A 24216-nucleotide genomic window follows, 5' to 3' on the forward strand; every position below is an offset into this window, starting at 1 on the left:
AGTGCATAGATGATTGTCTATGAACAGGAAGCAGGTTCTCACCAGGCACCAAAACTGCTAGCACCTTGCTCTTGAGGACTTCCAGCCTCCAGAACACTAATAAATGTCTGTTGTTGATAAGCCACCCAGTCTGTAGCATTGTTACAGCAGCCCAAAGGGACTAAAACAAACTAAAAAATCACATTAATCAATATCAGAAACTTCTGAACAACTATCAAGGAAGCTCAGTTATATTTCTGTACTATTAAACTCAGTTTCTTAGAGGTCCATAAGAGTATTCTAACAGGAGCTTCTAGGTTCTTTGATCAGAACAGCATGAAGCTGGGTTTAAAAAAAAAAAAACTTCTATGGTCCTACTTCACTAGTTAACTTACTTCATTCTAAGTCAGGACAGTTTTGGCTAATCCTTTGGTCAGAATGAATATGGCCTAGGGCAGTATTTCTCAAGACAGAATCTGTCACAATGGTGCTTTAAAATAATCTATTTTAACTTCTTAGGTGCTCATGTAATCTTTGACTAATTATTTCTAAAAGCTGAGTGTTCTACCTCCTGAGACAGTCCATGGTATGTTCAAAATGGTCATTACAAAGTTCTCTAGGCTAAACTTCATACCCCTCTTCCTTTGCTCTTTGGGTTTTCAGAATATAGGAGTCGTTTGTATACACAATAATTCTTAGAATATTTAAAGCCACTTAGAGTGGATTCTCCTAGGGATTATGTACTTGCACCAACTTGTATAGTAAAATTTTCTTATAATCAAATTTACTCTTGAAAACCTCCTAAATTGCTTAGAGTAAAATCCTAATAAAGCCAATTTTACCTCCAGGGTTAGAATAGACTGTTCTTTTTGCTGGCTGCAGATGAAGTAGTTGGCTGGCAGTCATATGAAAAATACTCATCTTTATTCACTTGGTATGAATGTATATTATTGAAATTATCTGTATGATGCAACATTACAAAATATTTTAGCATTTTTCATTTAAAAAACAGAAATCAGGGTGGAGCCAAGATGGCGGCGTGAGTAGAGCAGCGGAAATCTCCTCCCAAAACCACATATATCTTTGAAAATACAACAAAGACAACTCTTCCTAAAAGAGAGACCAGAAGACACAGGACAACAGCCAGACTACATCCACACCTGTGAGAACCCAGCGCCTCGCAAAGGGGGGGGTTGGATGATTAGCTATGGAAGTACATTTTTCTGATAATATTTCTTCCTTTTAAAAAAAAAAAAGCAGTTCCTGTGTGGTGGTCTCCAATAGGTTCTTCACAATGGTATAAAGGTCATATCAAAGTGTGGGCAAAGGGTTTGTTTGTGTTTATACAGAGGATCAAAGCCTAATTTGGCTACCCAGAAAACGAATTAAGATACAATATGAAGAAGAATTTCCAACATCAACATCCTCTGGAAGAGTCATTCCAGAAGATGATCATCAAAAAACTTCAACAAAGATCCTGGCACTGTTGCAGTTGTAGCTGCATTCATCCCGCCTGTTCCTGGACTTGCCATTGGAATGAAGAAGGAGATATCTAAGCTGGCCTGTGCATACAGTAAAACAACAAATTTGACTGGATCTATATTGTCGGAACTCAACCAAGAATTAGGAGAAGTGCAAGTTGCAGTGCTCCAAAATCGTGCGACTATATATAGACTATCTACTGTTAAAAGAACATATGGGATGTGAACAGTTCCCAGGACTGTGTTGTTTTAATTTGTCTGATTTTTCTCAAACTATTCAAATTCAGTTAGACAATATCCATCATTTTATTGATAAGTTTTCACAAATGCCTAGGGTACCTAACCGGTTTTCTTGGTTTCACTGGATATGGCTGGTAATTGTAGGTCTGCTTTTGTTATGTATCTGTATTCCTATTCTGTTAATGTATGTACGCAATTTAGTTAGTAGTTTGTTAAAACCTATACATGCTTATGTTACTCTACAAGAAGTTATGTCAAAGAAATAATCAATCTTCCCATGTTTTCTTCCATTTGCTACTTCTAAAGCTTTTCTTCTTCCTTCCTAATTACAACCCTTTAGTAGAAATCGTGCCTCATATTGAAAATTACCGAGTATCATAATTCTTCCAAGTGGTAAAGATACCTCAAGACAAATGCTGGGCATAGAAGCCACAGGGCATAAATATGCAAAGTAGAAAGCTAACCTTTTCAAAGAATATTGCTTCTCTCTCACTTACCAACTTTACATTTCCCTGTATGGCCCCAGAAGAAGGCTGGTTAGCCAGAGACAGGCAAGATTCCTCAAGGGAGGAACAACCTAAGACAGGCACAGTTGCAGGGGGGCCATCAGGTGAGAAATTGGGGATCAACAGAGGTGAGGCTTAGAACCTCACCCCCCCTGTTCTGAGAGAAATCTTCTGCATCCGTGGATGTTTTGTTGCCCTTATCTAGCTTGGATTAACACTTAGTCTATAGGCACACACCTGATCATCTACATTTGCCCTCTTCAGCACTAACTTATGTTTTCTACCTTTATCTTGCATCTACCTACCACTTCAGCATTTTATTAAAATAGTAATAATAATAATAATAAGGGAGAAATGTGGGATTCACATATAAATCAAGTATAAAAATCAAACGAATAATCATATCTGACTTGATTGTTTATAGTTCATGATGCGTGATCAAAACTGAAAGTTTCTGTGATATGACTGCCCTTGCACTGTTCGCCATGTAAGAACTTATTCACTATGTAAGAACTTGTTCACCATGTAAGAACTTGTTCATTATGCTTCAGAAGATTGGAGACTGTTGAGAATTAGGCTTGGGGTTGATTAATGATTGTGCATTGAGTCCCCTATACAGAATTTTATTGTTGTTAACAACCATTTGATCAATAAATATGAGAGATGCCCTCTCAAAAAACAAAACAAAACAAAAACCACCACCGACTGAGTACTTGCAGTATATCAGGCACTGTGCAATGATGGGAGCACTTCTTACATATTCCTCACCAATGAATGTGGAAAAATAGGTAATTTATTAACTGAGTGAGGAAGCCATTCCTGAGATGAAACTGACATTTAAAGAGAAGATTACGGAGAAAAAGATATGGTAACATGAAAGCAATATTCTTCAGAGGAAAAACTTAAGGTAGTTTAGCCTGAAAAACAAGTCTACACAAGTGTCACCTTCCAGCCATGAATTAAGTATCTCATGAACATCTGACTCATTATTAACAATGATTTGCAGCAAATTCCCAGACTATCTACTTTTAGTTGTTGCCTATAAGAAACTCCAAACTGTGCCATTATTTAGCAACAGAAAAAAATTTTTTTTTTCACTAGGGAAAATTACAAGGGTATTTTCAAGTGGACTGCTTACTGAATCCTTGTAAGATATATATACTTCAAGGAAAGAAGTCATCCTAGAAACAGAAACTAGACTTACCCAGTCCTTCAGTTACACTGAAAAATGTTTGTAAGTTGTCACAGATCAACAGTGGCAACAAAGACCCTAGCAGCAGTCATGCGGATCTTCTCAAGAGAGAGTGATGGCAAACAACTGCATCAGGGGTTCCCCACATCCTTTTGCCATCTGATAGAGGGGAGTTTTGTTAAAGATCAAAGGCAGCCTTGATGAGGAAATGAATTCACTAATGTCCAGTGCCTGATGGTACTGAAGAAATGGAAAAAGACACTCCCCTACCTTGCTGCAGATCTGGTCTGGGCAGGGACAGTTTATGGCAGGTGGTTTGTGCATGAGTCACAGAGCTGTTTTTTTTTTAAGGCACGGGTGGAGGTACTACTTTCTCCCCAAGTTGATCCCTCCATTACTGGTGCCAAACTACAGCAGTTTTGCCAAATTTGCCAACTTTTGAAAAGTGAAGAGAAGATAATGTTGCAGAAAAGCACTGAATCTTAAGATCTTCCTAACTCCCATCTACTTCATGACCCTAAACAGCCATCCACCTTCATTTCCTTAACTGCAAATTAGGGATATATGGCCAGTAACTTTAAGGGATAACAAAGTAGCAAATAAACTGAAACTTCAAAAAGCACTTTGTAAATCATAAAACACTATACAGGTAAAACATATAAAGAATTACAGATATTTAGACAATTAAGAGAAAAAAAATCTAGTGTGAACTTTTTATTTTGACAAAGCAAAATACAAATTTTACATCCTAGACTTACAAAGTTTCACTTATTTAAAAAATGAGACAAGGCATCCTGGATTCCAACAAGATTTCAGGCGTGAATAAAATAGTACCAGATTTTCAAGTTATATAAGCTAGCTGCATTTTATATATGGTAAAAGTGAAGAGATTTGGGACATTCACTAGTTTTAAGTGTACCTCTAAGAAAGAAACACATGGACATGATGGATTTACTATCAACCACACAGTTATATATCAATAAATACCTAAGTAACTGACATACACATTTCCTCTAACGTTGGGCACCACTCCACAAATATCAAATTACACAAATCATTTGCTTTTTATAATCTCCATTTGAAAACTGAAAAATAAGAGGAATGTAGAGTTAAGTAGCTGAAAATGTTACACTTATTGCACACAAGCACATCATAACAAGGAATGCTGGAAGTAGTACCCCCGAAGGAATGACTTTTGAAAAATTAAAGTATATTTTATCAGAAAAGTTAAAGTCTTTAGTGGGAAAAGCAACTTAAGTATTGACTCAATCTCTAAAGATCTAGCAAATCATAGATTTTGTGCAATTAATTACTAACATACATATTTAAGGGATTAATATTCACTTCAACAGTTTAGGTGGTTGAGGTGTCTACTCTTCACAATTCACTTTAGCTTTACATGTCCACAAAATGTGGGGATTCCTCAATGGTGAATGACAGCTTATTCTGCACTACATACAAGTATTATGTATATGATGCAGAACAAATGACTGCTTTTCACTTTCAAGGAGTCTATTTTTAATTTATATAAAATTAATTTTTTCACCCACTAGTATGGATAAAAGTGCTTCTCAAATATACATGGCCCATTTTCCATGATCCTAAAAGTAAAGGCACACAAATAGTTGATATATTTTATGTGAATATTTTTCATTAGTCTTTAAACAAATTCAGTTACTATCTGTTGCTATCTAGAGGCGTGACAAAGTTGTTAGAAATTTCTACAACTTGGGAAATTAAAGCTCTAAGAACTCTCTAAACAGTGCAGTGCTGTGCAGTTCATATATTGGTTCACTCACTCTAAGCTGTTAACTCCTCCTCAGTCTCTATGGGTGTTAGGTACTTACATTTCAGCAGTTACGAGACCAAGAAGACCAAGAACTCGTTGAAATTAGTCTCCCACAAAAGTTTTAAATCTTGTTACAAACAGATCTAATATGCTTGTGAGCTACATTTTACAGTAACTATAAAGACATTTCCCCTTTCCACATTTGGATGAAATGTAATAAAGAATGCTTATGCAAGTCTTTCATTGTAATGAATGGTATTTTTCATTTATATGCAAAGGAATTCAATAGTGAGTATCACTTAGATATAGAAATAGTACCATTTCTTCTCTTTTCCCTTTTATAAAGTGCTCTTTTTAACTGGGTAGATTTACTATCCAGCTTTCCAATAATTTCACTGTATGTCTCTAACAGATTCAAGGAAACATTGGAAAATTGAAGGGATTCAGTATCTTAAACAGTTACAAAACATTGCTAGGCAGCATAGAGACTATGAATGTATTTTATTAATAAAGTTAAAAGTGTAACCTTATGTGAGAATCATTAAGTTGATTTAATAATTACTTCACAGAAGCATAGACTCGCTAACATTTATGCCAATTTTTGCTGATCGTGTGAACTAGAACACTTTCTGTAAGCATTTCAACTCTAGGCACCATCAAACAGGGCCACATCTAATAAGACCAATGGTTATGTGGTCCCCAGAATGAAAAGTCCAGAAAATTTAGACTTTTAGAATAATAGCAAAAGAAGTTTGTGAGAATCAGAACCAGAGGCAGTATTTTACTTAAAAGTACCATAGATTGTTTTCTCTGAACAAAAATGTGTTGTTGTGGACCCTAATACTCAGTGCAGTTCTATTAGAGATAGTTAAGGGGGACCCACACTACTAATTCAAAAGTATATGCTTATTTCTTTAGTGGTCAGTGATTAAAACTGAAATTGCCTTAAATAGTTGAACATTACTTATCTATACAAATAGGATACCATCCTTACTGATACCATTCCCTAATTAGTATTCCTGCATTTCAACTTTGACCTGACCTTCAGAATCTTTTAAAGAAAATTTTTACCCAAATACATTGGACTTGGGTCTCAATTTGAATGAGGATGAGTGGCCTTTGAAAGACCGTTCCTCCTGTTCCTCCTCCCCCTCTTCCAGGGGCTGCTCTGGGTCTCGGAAAGTGGGTGTAGTGTGGATGATCTGGGTTCGGAAGCGGATTTTGTTCAGTCTGGGTTTTATCCTTCCACTAGAACTGCCTGAAGCTTTGCGACCTGGATCCTTCGCTTTGCCTCCAGCCCATCCCTCAACCAGGTGGAGGTGGTGGTGATGGTCCCCTCCATCCTCCAGGGCGTGGGAGAGTTTGTAGCTGATGAGGTGCGAGGGGAGCACCTTTGAAAGCCTCCAGCGCCCACCCCAGCTGCCTGTGGTGCTCTCTCCGTCCTCCTCTTCATCCAGGGCTCCCACCAAGTTCCTGATCTCCTCGGCAATGCTCTGACTCAGGTACTGAGAGGCCTTCCTCCCACTGTAGTCCCTGATGTCCACGTCTGCGTCATAAGCCCCCACCAGCAACTTCACCACCTCCACGTGCCCGTGCATGGCTGCCAAGTGCAAGGCCGTGTAGCCTCCGCTGGTCCTGGCGTTGATGTTCACTGGCAGCTGGTGTTTGTTGGCAAAGTTGACCAGCATGACCAGGAGCTCCTGCCTGCCATGCTTGGCGGCCCAGTGTAGGCAGGTGAAGCCGGTGATGAAGTCCCTCTTGGCCAGCAGGCCGGGCTCACAGGTGAGCAACCCTTCTAGGCTGTCCCACCTGCCATCGGAGGCTGAGAGCATCCAAGCATGCTCCAGAGGGTCCAGTGTCACCGAGCCCCCGCCACTGCTCTCCTCCTCAGCCGACGATGAAGCGACGGACGCGCTGTCCGAGTCGCCCCCACCCCTGCCGCGTCCCCCAGCGGACGAGCTCCCTGGGCTGCTGCCCCCAGGACAGCCGCTCCTCCTGAGCTGCGGGGAGCCGCCCATCACAAGCTCACGGAGGTTCTGGCGGGCGGCCCTCTGGGCGGCGACCCCGCCCAGCGAGCTGCCCCCGTCCGCGTCCTTGCAGCCTTCGGGCGGGGGCTCCCGGTCCTCGTTGCCGGGGGCCTGTCCCCGGGGCGGCGCCCGCAGTTCGCGCCGCGAATTCTTCCTCCGGACCCCGCCTCCTGGCCCCGCGTACTCCCCGCCGCGCGACTCGCAACCCCGGTCCGGGAACGACTCGGGAGGCGCCACCGCGGGCCACAAGCCGCTCCGCTCAGGCTCGGCCGCGCCGCCGGGCGACCTAGAGCTGCGGCCGAGGGGCTCGGGCTCGGTCACCGTGACGAGGGGCAGACCCGGCGGGGGCGCGGCCTCGGGCGGAGGGGCCCCGTCGCAGAACCGCTTCTTGAGGTGCACGTACTTGGAGCCGTCGGTGGGGTCGGTGCGCACAGTGGCCACGGCGTTGACCAGCTCCTTGAAATGGGCGCGGGCGCGGGTGCGCTGCTCGCGCTCGCCGCCCAGGGCGCCTCTGAAGTGCTGCACTAGCTCGGCGTGCCGGGCCCGGCCCCCGCGCTCCGCCAGAAAGCGCAGCACCTCCTCGGGCCCCAGCTCCGAAAGGCCCTCCATCCGCGGCCGCGCAGCTTGTCCGGAGGCACACAGCTCAACCCGGCCCCATCACTGCGGCGCCCAGTTTCGGCTCCCGACGGACGCGTACAAGCGCAGATCCTCAGGATCCTCGCCGCAACGTCTGCGGCTGGAGAAGCCTGGCCGCCGATGCGGGGCCGCGCCCGGACGGACACGCCCCGTCCCGCCCACTTCCGGCCCCCGCGCTGGTGCTCCAGCCGGCGGGCACGCCCCCGCCCCGTTCCCACCCACTTCCGGTGCCCACGCGAGCAGCTGTCCGGCGCCCGCTGGTCTCGGCCGGCTGGCTAAGGGGTCCTGCCTTGTGTCCGCCTGTCTTCCTCGCGTCGCGAACCCCCTCCACTCACCCTTTCCCTGTGTTCCGCGTCGTTTCAGACGTCGAGCGCACTCCTCCGACAGCATCGTCCTGCGCGCGTAACGACCGGCGCGACTGACGGCGCGCTCCCCCCGGGCAGCCCCGCTTCACAGCGCCCCGAGCCTGGCCCCTCCCTTTCCCAGACCCCCGGCAGACGCAGGCCCGCCCCTAACCCCCGCCTCCGGCCGGCGCCGCGCGTCAGACCCCCCGGCCCCCACCGCTCCTTTCGCCGTCGGGACGCGCCTCTTGGGGGCCGGGGCCCGGATCCTCGCTCCGCCTCCCTCAGCCCGCCTGCGCTGCGCTGCCGCTCGGGACCATGACTTCCGAGGTGGCTCGGCACCAGGTGAGTCCCGCTGCCCCCGGGCCGCCTCCCGGAGCCCCGCCCGCCTCTCCCGGCCCCGGGGCTGTTGCGGCGGCTCGGCACGGTAGTGAGGCGGGGGTCGTACCCGCGCCCCTCCCGAACTAACGCGGCGGAGCGCGGATTGGGCGGGAAGCGGACGCTCTAGCCCGGGTCGGCGCGGGAGGGGAGGCGGGCGCCGGCGGTGGGGCAGCGGGCGCGGGACGGGAGGCTGGCGCAGGCGCCGGCGGCGGGGTCGACTCCTCCCAGAGCGCCGGGCGCGGTCCAGGAGCGGCCGCAAGTGTTCTCTTGGCTCCCGGTCTGTGCCCGGAGTTGAGTCTGAGACAGTGACTGGTCCGTGTTGGATGTAACGGTCCGAGCGCGCCGATTCGCAGTCGTGAGCACTCCCCGGGCAGCTCGCTGCGCCGCGCTTCCATGGCCTCTCCCAGGAGCTCCGCGCTTTTAGCCCACCGCCCTTGTCCAAGTTGTCCTCCGTTAGGATTTGAGCCTTTTTTGTCTTGGCACCCTTGTACATTAAAAGAATACGTGTGACTGATTTGTTGAGTGTTTTATATCATTCAGATCGCTTTTATGTATTTGTTTCAATTGATAGTAAGCTAATGGCTCTCAAAGTGTAGTCGAATTGTCATTTTCATACCAAGCCGTTATTTGCCTTTTCACTCTCTTTCTCTTGAGTGTACATTGAATTTCCCATAGGCTGCGATGTGAGATGAGGTCACCGTTCTGAGGGCTAATAGAATGTGTGCCTTTATGTACATGTTTAAAAACTTTAATTTCTAACACTGTAAATATTAATGATTGTAATGCATTGGGGGAGGGGGGAACTGAGACCAAAAAGTTTGAGAACTACTGATCTAAGCAATCTCCTAATCTAGAAGTTTGGACTGTAGGAACAGAGTTCACATTGCAGCCTGAGAGGTAGGCCGTTGTATCCAAGGTTTCTTTGATAGAATCCGGACAAGGGTGTTTCTCCCCAGTTCAGCCCAGGTTTCTCTCCGCTGTACTTTATATTTAGAGAAATCCTCAGTTTTTCTATCTACTGCCTTATTACAGTTGCTGTATTTGTGTGCATTCATGGGTGAGGAAAATGTGTGTAGTGTTTTTCAGAATTAAACTTGGGCTGAAGAAAGACTTCATTTGATTTTGGATTTCTCTTCAATTGGTGTATTTATTTTGTAATAATAAGGCTACCTTTAGTTTCTAATTAAACTTTTTATTTTGAGATAATTGTAGATTCACATTCAATTTTTTAAAACAATTTTTTATTAAGGTATATTGATGTACACTCTTATGAAGGTTTCACATGAAAAACAATGTGGTTACTACAGTCACCCATATTATCAAGTCCGCTCCATACCCCATTTCAGTCACTGTCCATCAGTGTAGTACGATGCCACAGAGTCACTACTTGTCTTCTCTGTGCTACACTGTCTTCCCCATGATCCCCCCCATACCATCACATTCAATTTTAAGAAATAAAGAGATACCCTGTGTCCTTTACCCATTTTTCTTCAATAATATCTTGGCAAAACCATAGTACACGACCACAACCAGAACACTGGAATTGATAATGTGAAGATAGAGGACTTTCCGACACAAGGACCCCTCAGATTGACCTTTTATAGCCACATCCACTTCATTTCCACCCTACCTCGTCCTTAACCCCTTAACCACCAATCTGCTTTTTATTTCTGTAATTTACTCATTTTAAGATGGTTACTTAATGGAATCACACAGTATGTAAATTTCTGGGGTTGGATTTTTTTCACTTAAAAATTCTCCAAAGATTCATGCAGGTCATTGTAAGATAAATTCTAGCCAAAATAAGCAGGCGATGAGAGGCAACAAAGGGCCAGGCAGTTTATTTGAGCACAAGTCCCTGGCGAGGTTCACCAGTCTGAAACACGGGGGGGGGGGGGCGGGGGCAGTTAGCACCTAGGAGGCGAGGTGGGGAGTTTTTAAGAGAACAGGGAAGGGAGGGGGAAGTGGGCCCTGCTAGGGGTATGTGGGGAATTTTTTATTGGCTCAGGGTCAGGTGATGGACAGCCACAGGTCTCCTCCTTCTGGATGGAGGGGGTCCACATCCGGAGTTTGTCGGCAAGTCACAGGACTGGAATCCCAGAAGAGCTGTCCGTTCCTTCCTTATATGGCACAGAGCTATTTGGTGCTGTCTTTGTTCGTTTGCACTGTCCTCGCTTTCCTCCCTCCAGTGCTTCCAGCCTTACAGTCATTAGTTTGTTCCTTTTGATTGCTGAGTAATATTCCATGGTGTGAATGGACCACACTTTGAGGGACATCTGGCTTTTCATTGTTTGTCTATCATGAATAAAGCTGCTGTAAATATCTGTGTATGCATAATGTACATTATTACACATAATGTAGCATAATGAAAAGTAAAGTCTTCAGTTCTCTGGGATAAGTGCCCAGGCGTACAGTCGCTGGGTCACAGGGCAGTTGCATATTTTTATAAACATTGCTGAACTGTTTCCCAGGGCTTCTGTACCATTTTCCATTCCCACTAGTAATGTGTAAGAGATCAGTCTCTCCACTTCTCACCAGCATTTGGTGTTCTTATTTTTTATTTAGACATTCTGATGGATATGTAGTGAGATATATTTGCATTTCCATAATGGCTGATGATGTTGAATATCCTTTTGTGCTTATTTTCCATCTGCGTGTTCTCTTTTGTGAAATGTCTCTTAATTTACCCATTTTCTAATTGGAATTTTTTTTTTTACTGTTGATTTTAGAGTTTTAAAAAAATGTATTCTAGTGATTAGTCCTTTCTTGATATGTAGTTTGCAAATGTTTTCTCTGTCTTTATTTCTCTTAGCTTTGTTCTCTCAGGTTATTTCATCCTCTTAGCAGAGTTTTTTGCAAAGTAAAAGAGTTTAATTTTGATAAAATCCACTTTATTAAGTTTTCCTTCTATGGATTGTATTCTTGGTGTTAAGTTTAAGAATTGCCTAATCCTAGAACCCAAAGGTTTTCTCTTACTTTTTTCTAAAAGTTTTATAGTTTATGTTTTACATTTAAAGCCTATGACCCTGTGGGTAAAATTGTAGTATTTCCAGAATATCTTACCTGATTTTAGTACATCTGTATGTTAATAGGCGTTCAGAAGTGGAAAGAAGTATGGCTTTAGTGCATTTGCATCATTCCTCAGGGGTGGAGAGAAGTTCATCTCTGTATCAATGGGTAATTACCTGGGCTGTGGAGGGCTTATCTTTACCTGAGAGGTGAGGGGAGGGCCAGTTTTGCTGCTGCTGGAACAGGAGAGAGAGATGGGCCAGACTGCAGTTTTGTAAGCAATGAACAGGTTTTAAACTTTATTTCTCCCTTTGACTGATTTCGGTTTTTAGAGGTATTTTGTCCCAAGATTTCCTTTCCCCGGATACCTGGCACAGTCGACAGGGTTCCTCTGAACCCGAAATCTGTTATAGTAGGTGCGACCTTTGGGAGGGCCGCCCCAGGAAATGATGGGGAGGAGTGGCGCTTGTGCTGAGGGACATGTGTCTACACTCGTGTGGTTGTGGAGGCACCACCATCGCTGCTGGCCACGCTGACACCAGCCTGTGACCTGAGCCTAAGGCTACTGCTTCTGCCACTGCTGCTGCTCCTGCTGCCGGCCGGAGCCTGGCCACAACTATGGAAAGGAGCAGAGGTCCGGTACATCTTAATAAAGAAGCAACTGGCTACTGTGTACCACGCCTTGTTGGCTATGGAGCCCATTGGCAGAAAAGCTCCGACCAAGGTAATAACCACCTATCCCATCGTGGGGTGGGTGAGAGACTGGACCCAAAGGCCACGGAGTGGTGTGGCACAGACACCTACTGTATATCATGTGACTGGCCATTTGCCTTTGGCATCCCTATAGAATGGTGAAGCAGACACATTGGCCCAGGTGCTCTGGCTAAAAGGAAAGCCTGTCTCTGATGTGGCCCAATGCCTACATCAGTGCTTGTTGCATGTGGGGCAAAAGACAACGTGGGCTGTAGCCCATCAGTGGGGCTTGCCATTGATCTTTGTAGAAGTCAGCCAATCCTGCAAAGAGTGCCCTATACATTGTGCAGATAAGCAAACTACCAAGAGGGACATAGAACATCTCTTTGCAGCCTGTGGCTGGTTGCCGGTGATTTTGATTGAGAGAATCAAGGCACCCACTTTATTGGACATGCGTTGCAAAGATGGGTGCAGCAATTAGGAATAAAATGGACATGGCCCTGGACATTTCGACACATGGACTGGCGATGCCTGGGTCTTCTGACACCTTGGGGAAAAGGCCTGGAAGCTGGCCTCCTGTGTATTCCTAGAATAACAAAGTGGCCCCCCACAATCACAATTATTTGCTTCTTCGGTCCTTGTGTCCTGGATGTGCCCCCTGGCTGCAGTTGCCACATGATGGCTGGAATAGACGAGTTTTGGACTTAATCTAAATGGGACTTTGAACCTAGCTGAATCCTCTGGCTTGAGAATTATCATGATTATGTTGCTGTTGTCAAGAAAAAAATGCATAAAGAGAGGCTTGACTTTGTCTAATGTTTGGTAAAAGTTTTGTGAGCAATCTAACATGGTTGTTAGGAATGAGTAAACAAATGTAGAAACATTTTGTGCTTAGTGAGAGATTGTGCTGTGAAATACATTTACTTAATCTGCATAGGATGAATCCTCTGGCTTGAGGATTATCATGATTTTATTGCTGTTGCTATTGTATGTCATTAGTTTGGTGAGATTTCTGGAGGGGTGGCCTGGGGTAAAATTACAGTATTTCCAGAATATCTTGCCTGGCTTTAGTACATCTGCATATCAATAGGCGTTTAGAGGTGGAAAGAAGTATGGGTTTAGTGCATTTGCAGCATTCCTCAGGGGTGGAGAGAAATTCATCTCGGTATCATTGGGTAATTACCTGGGCAAGGAGGGCTTATCTGTACCCTAGAGGAGAGAGGACAGCTGGTTTTGCTTTTGCTGGAGCAGGAAAGAGAAACGGCCCCAGACTGCCGCTTGTAAGCTATAAACGGATTTTAAACTTTATTTCTCCCTTTGACTGATTTCAGTTTATAGAGGTATTTTGCCCTGGGATTTCCTCTCCCTGGGCTTACACTTACAGCCTTGATACTGTAAGTCTTGTAACAGAGTAGATTCCACTCTGCTTACTTAAAAAAAATTTGGCTATTCTAGTTCATATCCCTTTCATTATAACTTTAAAAGTAGTCTGTCTATATCAGCAAAGCATTTTGCTGGGATTTTGATAGGAATTACATTCAGTCTGCATATCAATTTAGGGAGAATTGTATTTCTACAGTGTTGAGTCTTCCAACTTATTGACATGGTATTTCTCCCCATTTCTTCATATTTTCTTTGATTTCTTTCATCAGCATTATATAGTTCCAACTTAAAAGTCTAACATATATTTTGTTATATTTACACCCATTTCATTTTTTACTAGCAGTTGTGAATGAGATTACATTTTTAATTTCATTGTCCACATATTCTTTGTTAACATACATGATTTTTGTATGTTTATTTTGTTTCCTTTGACCTTGCTAAATTCATATTCTCGGATTTAGGACACGTAGTAGATTCTTTAGGATTTTCTACATAGGAACTCATGTCATGTATACTCAAAGAGACATTTGAGGGACAATAAAGGGACAATTTTATTTCTTCCTTTTCAGTTTGCCTTTTCTTTCTTGCCTCATTGTGCTAGCTAGAACTTTAGCATTATTTGAAGAGTGGTGAGAACAGATTTTCTTGCCTCATTTTTGATGTTGGGGGGAAAGCATTCAGTCTGTACCAATCATAGCTGTAGGTTTTGTTTTCTAGATGATTTTTATTAAGTTTATGAGGAATGGTGGTCTGTAGGTTCTTTGTACTCTGGTTTGGTATAGGGTAATATTAGTTTCATAAAATGAATTAAGAAGTATTCCCTCTTCTGTTTTTCTGGAAAAAATTGTGTAGAATTAGTTTTAATTTTTCTTCAAATATTTAGTGGGATTCTTCTGTGAAACCATCTGGGCCTTGAGCTTTCTTTTTTGGTATTTTTAAAATTACAAAATTAATTTCCTTAATAGTTATCTGGCTACTTATATTATTTTGTTTTGAGTGATTTTATGTGGTTTTGTGATCCAGTTCTTCCAAGTTGTCAGATTTGTTTGTGTAGAGTTCACAGAATTCTCTTATCCTTTTGATGTCTTTAGGGAATGTGATGATATTCTGTTTCATTCTGGATATAGATAATTTGAATCTTCTGCCTTTCTTTGTCATTGTTTGCTGGAAGTTTGTCAGTTTCATTCATCTTTTCAAAGAACCAGCTTACTTTGGTTGATATTTCTTGATTTTTCTATTTTCAATATAACTGATTTCTGATCTTCCTTTCTTTTGCTTGCTTTTGGTTTATTTTGCTCTTCTTTTCTAAGTTTCTGAGGGGAGGGGAGGCCCTGATTTGAGACTTTTCTTCCTTTCTAATGTATGCCCTTGGTGGTATGAATTTTCATCTCATCATAGCTTTAGCTATGACGCACAAATTTAGGTATGTTGTATTTTCATTTTCATTCTACCTTTATTTTTTTAAGAGCTGTATTAAATCTCACTTGATACTCTTAAAAGACTTTAAGAATTTTTTATTTAACTAAAGAGGACATTAAGCCTCAGGGAGGTTTGGTATCTTGCACACAGCTAGTGATGGTGAGAGCTACTGTTGGCCATATCGTTTCTCCCACTCTCTCCAGTATGTTACTTAGTAGATACAGATGTTTTTTGATTGACGAGATCTTGACTGTATGGTTATTTATTGCTGATTGCCATAGAGGGTCTTGAAATATAATGAGTACCTTTTCTTGTCTCTGATAAAGTACTCAATAATTTTCTCCTTCTTCAGACTATCTTTGCCAAAGCTTCTAAGAGGTGTCTTAAGCCTTTTCATTTCCTATCTGCACTGTCATTTCCTCTTTGAGCTGTAATACTTCTGTACTCCTCTGCTCCTTTCAGTTGTCCTTCAGTGAGGATAACCCTGGTGTCTTACAGGCTTCCCTCATTTGTTTTACTGTCTTCAAGGTGTGATTCTTAAATCTTTCCTTTCATGTCTTGGAGTTAATTACCACCTCAGTGCCTCTGTGTATTTTCATTTCCCCATCAAGAGAGACGTCTTCTTTACCACTGATCCAGAACCTATAATCATTATGGGGTAATGAAAGACTGAGTTTCTGTCCCACCTCCTTTGGAAGCTTTCCCTGAGAGTACTATCCCTGGGCAGCTGTCATACTGCTCTTCTACACTTAGTTATATGGAGTCACATAATTTATGTTTTGAATTGTTACTTAGCTTCTTGCATCAATTAAATTTCAGTGAGCTTTGCATTTTTCTGTCCTCAAGTAAATAATCTGTCTCCAGGAAAAGCAATTTGTAATATTCTTTGTATCCTTCACAGCAATAATCATATACCTTTGAGGACAGGGTGTTGATTATTTTTTATATGGAAAAAATGTTTACCTTGAGTCATTTCTTTACTTATAAAAAATATTTTCTCAAATGTACATCACAACCATTCAACAGTTCTCCTCTCCCTCCCTCCCACTCCCCACCCCGATCATAACAAAGAGTCACTTCTCAGTATCTATGAGTCTGGTTGTATTTTGTTCCTTCTCTTATGCTTTGTTTTTATATTCCACAAATAAATGAAACCATACAGTATTTGTCTTTCTCTGCCTGGCTTATTTCACTGAGCACAATACCCTTTAGATCCATCCATATTGTTGCAAATGATAGGATTTAATTTCTTTTTATGGCTGAATAATATTCCATTGTGTATGTGTGCCACATCTTCTTTATTCATCTATTGTTGGACACTTAGGCTGCTTCCATTTCTTGGCTATTGCAAAAAGTGTGGCAATAAACACAGGGGTGCATGTATCTTTTCTAATCAGGATCTTGTTTTCCTAGGTAAATTCCTAGAACTGAAAGTACTGGGTCAAATGCTATTTCTATTTTTATTTTTTTGAGGGCCCTCCATACTGCTTTCCACATCAGTTACACCAATTTGCAGTACCACCAGCAGGGTATGAGGCTTCCCATTTTTCCACATCCTCTCTAGCATTTGTTCCTTGTCTTTTGGATGTGGGCCATCCTAACTGGTATGAAGGTGATATCGCATTGTGGTTTAATTTACATTTCCCTAATGATTAGTGATGTGGAACATCTTTTCATGTTCCTGTTGGCCATCTGAATTTATTGTTTGGAGAATTGTCCGTTCAGGTCCTCCACCCATTTTTTGATCAGGTTATTTGCTTTTTAGGTGTTGAGGCATATGAATTCTTAATGTATTTTGGATGCTAACCCCTTATTGGATGAGTTGTTTACGAATATATTCTCCCATACTGTAGGATGCCTTTTTATTCTGCTGATGCTGTCCTTTGCTATACAGAAGCTTTTTAGTTTGATGTAGTCCCACTTGTTTATTTTTAATATTGTTTCCCTTGCCTGAGGAGATATGTTCAGGAAAAAGTTGCTTGTGTTTATATTCAAGAGATTTTTGCCTTTGTTTTCTTCTAAGAGTGTTATGGTTTCATGATTTACAATCAGGTCTTGGATCCATTTCGAGTTTACCTTTTGTATATGGAGTTAGACAACAGTACAGTTTCATTGTCTTACATGTAGCTGTCCAGTTTGTCCAATGACAGTTGTTGAACAGGCTGTCATTTCCCCATTGTGTATCCATGACTCCTTTATCATATATATATATATATATATTTTTTTTAATAATTATTTTTTTATTGAAGGGTAGTTGACGCACAGTATTACATTACATTAGTTTCAAGTGTACAACACAGTGGTAGAACATTTATATACATAATTCGAGGTTCCAGCTATCACCCTACCAAGCTGTTACAATATCTTGACTATATTCCTTATGCTATACATTACATCCCGGTTACTTATTTATTTTACCATTGGAAGTCTGTCCTTTTCTTTTTTTTTTTTTTTTTTTTTGTGAGGGCATCTCTCATATTTATTGATCAAATGATTGTTAACGACAATAAAATTCTGTATAGGGGAGTCAATGCTCAATGCACAATCATTAATCCACCCCAAGCCTAATTTTCGTCAGTCTCCAATCTTCTGAGGCATAACAAATAAGTTCTTACATGTAGAACAAATTCTTACATAGTGAGTAAGTTACATAGTGAACAGTACAAGGGCAGTCATCACAGAAACTTTCAGTTTTGCTCATGCATTATGAACTCTAAACAGTCAGTTCAAATATGAATACTCATTTGGTTTTTATACTTGATTTATGTGTGGATACTACATTTCTCTCTTTATTATTATTATTTTTAATAAAATGCTGAAGTGGTAGGTAGATACAAGATAAAGGTAGAAAACATAGTTTAGTGTTGTAAGAGAGCAAATGTAGATGATCAGGTGTGTGCCTGTAGACTATGTGTTAATCCAAGCTAGACCAGGGCAATAAAACATCCACGTATGCAGAAGATTTCTCTCAGAACAGGGGGGGTGAGGTTCTAAGCCTCACCTCTGTTGATCCCCAATTTCTCACCTGATGGCCCCCCTGCGACTGTGCCTGTCTTAGGTTGTTCCTCCCTTGAGGAATCTTACCCGTCTCTGGCTAACCAGTCATCTTCCGGGGCCATACAGGGAAATGTGAAGTTGGTAAGTGAGAGAGAAGCCTTATTGTTTGAAAAGGTTAGCTTTTTACATCTTTGCATATTTATGCCCTGTGGCTTCTATGCCCAGCATTTGTCTTGAGGTATCTTTACCACTTGGAAGAATTATGATACTCGATAAATTTGATACGAGGCACGAATTCTATTTAAGGGTTGTAATTAGGAAGGAAGAAGAAAAGCTGTAGAAGTAACAGGCGGAAGAAAACATGGGAAGATTGATTATTTCTTTGGCATATCTTCTTGTAGAGTACTTCAGCATGAATAGGTTTTAAGCTACTACTTAAATTGTGCACACACATTAACATAATAGGAGTATAGTTACATAACCAAAGCATATCTGTAATTACCAGCCATCTCCAGTGAAACCAAGAAATCCAGTTAGGCACCTTAGGCATTTGTGAAAACTTATCTATGACATGGTGGATATTGTCCAACTGAACTTGAACAGTCTGAGAGAAATCAGACAAATTAAAACAACCCATTACTGGGGACTGGTTCACATGCCATATGTTCTTTTAACAGTAAATAGTCTGTAGTTGTAAGACTTTGGAGCACTACAATTTGCACTTCTCCAAATTCTTGGTTGAGTTCCAACAGTATAGATCCAGTCAAATTTGTTGTTTTACTGTATGCACAGGCCAGTTTAGATATCTCCTTCCTCATTCCCATGGCAAGTCCAGGAACGGGTGGGATGAGTGCATCTACAGCTGTAGCAGTGCGTGGATCTTTGTTGGGGTTTTTTGATGATCATCTTCTGGCATGAGTCTTCCAGAGAGTGCTGATGTTGGAAGTTCTTTTTCATATCGTATCTTAGTTCATTTTTGGGGTAGCCCAATTAGGCTTTGATCCTCTGTATAAACACAAACAGACCCTTTGCCTACACTTTTATATGCCCTTTATACCCTTGTGTAGAACTCGTTGGAGGTTACCACACAGGAACTGCCCTTTTTTTTTTTTTCTTTGTTTTTGGTATCACTAATCTAGGCTCTCCCCTATACCAGGTCTCCCCTATAAACCCCTTTACAGTCATTGTCCATCAGCATAGCAAAATGTTGTAGAATCACTACTTGCCTTCTCTGTGTTGTACAGCCCTCCCTTTTCTCCTACCCCCCCTTGCATGTTAATCTTAATACCCCCCTACTTCTCCCCCCCTTATCCCTCCCTACCCACCCATCCTCCCCAGTCCCTTTCCCTTTGGTACCTGTTAGTCCATTCTTGAGTTCTGTGATTCTGCTGCTGTTTTGTTCCTTCAGTTTTTTCTTTGTTCTTATATTCCACAGATAAGTGAAATCATTTGGTATTTCTCTTTCTCCGCTTGGCTTGTTTCACTGAGCATAATACCCTCCAGCTCCATCCATGTTGCTGCAAATGATTGGATTTGCCCTTATGGCTGAGTAGTATTCCATTGTGTATATGTACCACATCTTCTTTATCCATTCATCTGTTGATGGACATTTAGGTTGCTTCCAATTCTTGGCTATTGTAAATAGTGCTGCAATAAACATAGGGGTGCATCTGTCTTTCTCAAACTTGATTGCTGCGTTCTTAGGGTAAATTCCTAGGAGTGCAATTCCTGGGTCAAATGGTAAGTCTGTTTTGAGCATTTTGATGTACCTCCATACTGCTTTCCACAATGGTTGAACTAACTTACATTCCCACCAGCAGTGTAGGAGGGTTCCCCTTTCTCCACAGCCTCGCCAACATTTGTTGTTGTTTGTCTTTTGGATGGCAGCCATCCTTACTGGTGTGAGGTGATACCTCATTGTAGTTTTAATTTGCATTTCTCTGATAATTAGCGATGTGGAGCATCTTTTCATGTGTCTGTTGGCCATCTGTATTTCTTTTTTGGAGAACTGTGTGTTCAGTTCCTCTGCCCATTTTTTAATTGGGTTATTTGTTTTTTGTTTGTTGAGGCGTGTGAGCTCCTTATATATTCTGGACGTCAAGCCTTTATCGGATGTGTCATTTTCAAATATATTCTCCCATACTGTAGGGATCCTTCTTGTTCTATTGATGGTGTCTTTTGCTGTACAGAAGCTTTTCAGCTTAATATAGTCCCACTTACTCATTTTTGCTGTTGTTTTCCTTGCCCGGGGAGATATGTTCAAGAAGAGGTCACTCATGTTTATGTCTAAGAGGTTTTTGCCTATGTTTTCTTCCAAGAGTTTAATGGTTTCATGGCTTACATTCAGGTCTTTGATCCATTTTGAGTTTACTTTTGTATATGGGGTTAGACAATGGTCCAGTTTCATTCTCCTACATGTAGCTGTCCAGTTTTGCCAGCACCACCTGTTGAAGAGACTGTCATTTCGCCATTGTATGTCCATGGCTCCTTTATCAAATATTAATTGACCATATATGTCTGGGTTAATGTCTGGATTCTCTAGTCTGTTCCATTGGTCTGTGGCTCTGTTCTTGTGCCAGTACCAAATTGTCTTGATTACTATGGCTTTATAGTAGAGCTTGAAGTTGGTGAGTGAGATCCCCCCTACTTTATTCTTCTTTCTCAGGATTGCTTTGGCTATTCGGGGTCTTTTGTGTTTCCATATGAATTTTTGAATTATTTGTTCCAGTTCATTGAAGAATGTTGCTGGTAGTTTCATAGGGATTGCATCAAATCTGTATATTGCTTTGGGCAGGATGGCCATTTTGACGATATTAATTCTTCCTAGCCACGAGCATGGGATGAGTTTCCATCTGTTAGTGTCCCCTTTAATTTCTCTTAAGAGTGACTTGTAGTTTTCAGAGTATAAGTCTTTCACTTCTTTGGTTAGGTTTATTCCTAGGTATTTTATTTTTTTTGATGCAATTGTGAATGGAGTTGTTTTCCTGATTTCTCTTTCTGTTGGTTCATTGTTAGTATACAGGAAAGCCACAGATTTCTGTGTGTTGATTTTGTATCCTGCAACTTTGCTGTATTCCGATATCAGTTCTAGTAGTTTTGGGGTGGAGTCTTTAGGGTTTTTTATGTACAGTATCATGTCATCTGCAAATAGTGGCAGTTTAACTTCTTCTTTACCAATCTGGATTCCTTGTATTTCTTTATTTTGTCTGATTGCCGTGGCTAGGACCTCCAGTACTATGTTAAATAACAGTGGAGAGAGTGGGCATCCCTGTCTAGTTCCTGATCTCAGAGGAAATGCTTTCAGCTTCTCGCTGTTCAATATAATGTTGGCTGTGGGTTTATCATAGATGGCCTTTATTATGTTGAGGTACTTGCCCTCTATTCCCATTTTGCTGAGAGTTTTTAACATGAATGGATGTTGAACTTTGTCAAATGCTTTTTCAGCATCTATGGAGATGATCATGTGGTTTTTGTCTTTCTTTTTGTTGATGTGGTGGATGACGTTGATGGACTTTCGAATGTTGTACCATCCTTGCATCCCTGGGATGAATCCCACTTGGTCATGGTGTATGATCCTTTTGATGTATTTTTGAATTCGGTTTGCTAATATTTTGTTGAGTATTTTTGCATCTACGTTCATCAGGGATATTGGTCTGTAGCTTTCTTTTTTGGTGGGGTCTTTGCCTGGTTTTGGTATTAGGGTGATGTTAGCTTCATAGAATGAGTTTGGGAGTATCCCCTCCTCCTCTATTTTTTGGAAAACTTTAAGGAGAATGGGTATTATGTCTTCCCTGTATGTCTGATATAATTCCGAGGTAAATCCATCTGGCCCGGGGGTTTTGTTCTTTGGTAGTTTTTTGATTACCGCTTCAATTTCGTTGCTGGTAATTGGTCTGTTTAGATTTTCTGTTTCTTCCTGGGTCAATCTTGGAAGGTTATATTTTTCTAGGAAGTTGTCCATTTCTCCTAGGTTTCCCAGCTTGTTAGCATATAGGTTTTCATAGTATTCTCCAATAATTCTTTGCATTTCCGTGGGGTCCGTCGTGATTTTTCCTTTCTCGTTTCTGATACTGTTGATTTGTGTTGACTCTCTTTTCTTCTTAATAAGTGTGGCTAGAGGCTTATCTATTTTGTTTATTTTCTCGAAGAACCAGCTCTTGGTTTCATTGATTTTTGCTATTGTTTTATTCTTCTCAATTTTATTTATTTCTTCTCTGATCTTTATTATGTCCCTCCTTCTGCTGACCTTAGGCCTCATCTGTTCTTCTTTTTCCAATTTCGATAATTGTGACATTAGACCATTCATTTGGGATTGCTCTTCCTTTTTAAAATATGCTTGGATTGCTATATACTTTCCTCTTAAGACTGCTTTTGCTGTGTCCCACAGAAGTTGGGGCTTAGTGTTGTTGTTGTCATTTGTTTCCATATATTGCTGGATCTCCATTTTGATTTGGTCATTGATCCATTGATTATTTAGGAGCGTGTTGTTAAGCCTCCATGTGTTTGTGAGCCTCTTTGGTTTCTTTGTACAGTTTATTTCTAGTTTTATGCCTTTGTGGTCTGAAAAGTTGGTTGGTAGGATTTCAATCTTTTGGAATTTTCTGAGGCTCTTTTTGTGGCCTAGTATGTGGTCTATTCTGGAGAATGTTCCATGTGCACTTGAGAAGAATGTATATCCCGCTGCTTTTGGATGTAGAGTTCTATAGATGTCTATTAGGTCCATCTGCTCTACTGTGTTGTTCAGTGCTTCCGTGTCCTTACTTATTTTCTGCCCAGTGGATCTATCCTTTGGGGTGAGTGGTGTGTTGAAGTCTCCTAGAATGAATGCATTGCAGTCTATATCCCCCTTTAGTTCTGTTAGTATTTGTTTCACATATGCTGGTGCTCCTGTGTTGGGTGCATATATATTTATAATGGTTATATCCTCTTGTTGGACTGAGCCCTTTATCATTATGTAGTGTCCTTCTTTATCTCTTGTTACTTTCTTTGTTTTGAAGTCTATTTTGTCTGATATTAGTACTGCAACCCCTGCTTTCTTCTCACTGTTGTTTGCTTGAAATATGTTTTTCCATCCCTTGACTTTTAGTCTGTACATGTCTTTGGGTTTGAGGTGAGTTTCTTGTAAGCAGCATATAGATGGGTCTTGCTTTTTTATCCATTCTGTTACTCTGTGTCTTTTGATTGGTGCATTCAACCCATTAACATTTAGGGTGACTATGGAAAGATATGTACTTATTGCCATTGCAGGCTTTAAATTCGTGGTTACCAAAGGTTCAAGGTTAGCCTCTTTAGTATCTTACTGCCTAACTTAGCTCGCTTATTGAGCTGTTATATACACTGTCTGGAGATTCTTTTCTTCTCTCCCTTCTTGTTCCTCCTCCTCGATTCTTCATATGTTGGTTGTTTTGTGCTGTGCTCTTTCTAGGAGTGCTCCCATCTAGAGCAGTCCCTGTAAGATGTTCTGTAGTGGTGGTTTGTGGAAAGCAAATTCCCTCAGCTTTTGTTTGTCTGGGAATTGTTTAATCCCACCGTCATATTTGAATGATAGTCGTGCTGGATACAGTATCCTTGGTTCAAGGCCCTTCTGTTTCATTGTATTAAATATATCATGCCATTCTCTTCTGGCATGTAAAGTTTCTGTTGAGAAGTCTGACGTTAGCCTGATGGGTTTCCCTTTATAGGTGACCTTTTTCTCTCTAGCTGCCTTTAACACTCTTTCCTTGTCCTTGATCTTTGCTATTTTAATTATTATGTGTCTTGGTGTTGTCCTTCTTGGATCCTTTCTGTTGGGGGTTCTGTGTATTTCCGTGGTCTGTTCGATTACTTCCTCCCCCAGTGTGGGGAAGTTTTCAGCAATTATTTCTTCTAAGATACTTTCCATCTCTTTTCCTCTCTCTTCTTCTTCTGGGACCCCTATAATACGGATATTGTTCCTTTTGGATTGGTCACACAGTTCTCTTAACATTGTTTCATTCCTGGAGATCCTTTTGTCTCTCTCTATGTCAGCTTCTATGCGTTCCTGTTCTCTGATTTCAATTCCATCAGTGGCCTCTTGCATTCTATCCATTCTGCTTATAAACCCTTCCAGAGTTTGTTTCATTTCTGCGATCTCCTTTCTGGCATCTGTGATCTCCTTCCGGACT

The 24216-nt window shown here is 41.7% G+C and overlaps 2 protein-coding genes across 6 annotated transcripts in view; one reads left to right on the forward strand and one right to left on the reverse strand.

Annotated features, from left to right (window-relative positions):
* Positions 1 to 4097: 4097 nt before the first annotated feature.
* Positions 4098 to 7961, reverse strand: SOWAHC (sosondowah ankyrin repeat domain family member C). The gene has a single exon (XM_036920456.2). It carries the CDS (start codon positions 7821 to 7823, stop codon positions 6255 to 6257), a length of 1569 nt encoding a protein of 522 aa, XP_036776351.2. The 5' UTR covers positions 7824 to 7961; the 3' UTR covers positions 4098 to 6254.
* Positions 7962 to 8328: 367 nt separating this feature from the next.
* SEPTIN10 (septin 10) overlaps positions 8329 to 24216 on the forward strand; it is a 112454-nt gene continuing 96566 nt past the window's right edge. For 4 of the 5 annotated variants that reach the window (XR_008995708.1, XM_057496857.1, XM_036920469.2 and 1 more), the window contains exon 1: positions 8329 to 8536. Coding sequence is in view for 3 of the 5 variants with exons in the window: in XM_057496857.1 (XP_057352840.1) it covers positions 8510 to 8536 (27 nt within the window). In the remaining 2 variants the exon portion in view is untranslated. The remainder of the gene's footprint in view (positions 8537 to 24216) is intronic. The other variant, XM_057496858.1, reaches the window with a different exon arrangement.

Source organism: Manis pentadactyla, chromosome 2, assembly GCF_030020395.1.
Source record: "Manis pentadactyla isolate mManPen7 chromosome 2, mManPen7.hap1, whole genome shotgun sequence".
NCBI lineage: Eukaryota > Metazoa > Chordata > Mammalia > Pholidota > Manidae > Manis > Manis pentadactyla.

What these genes read in the sequence shown, in the direction of transcription:
- SOWAHC (XM_036920456.2), bottom strand. Translation starts at nt 7,823, where the DNA reads ATGGAGGGCCTTTCGGAGCTGGGGCCCGAGGAGGTGCTGCGCTTTCTG.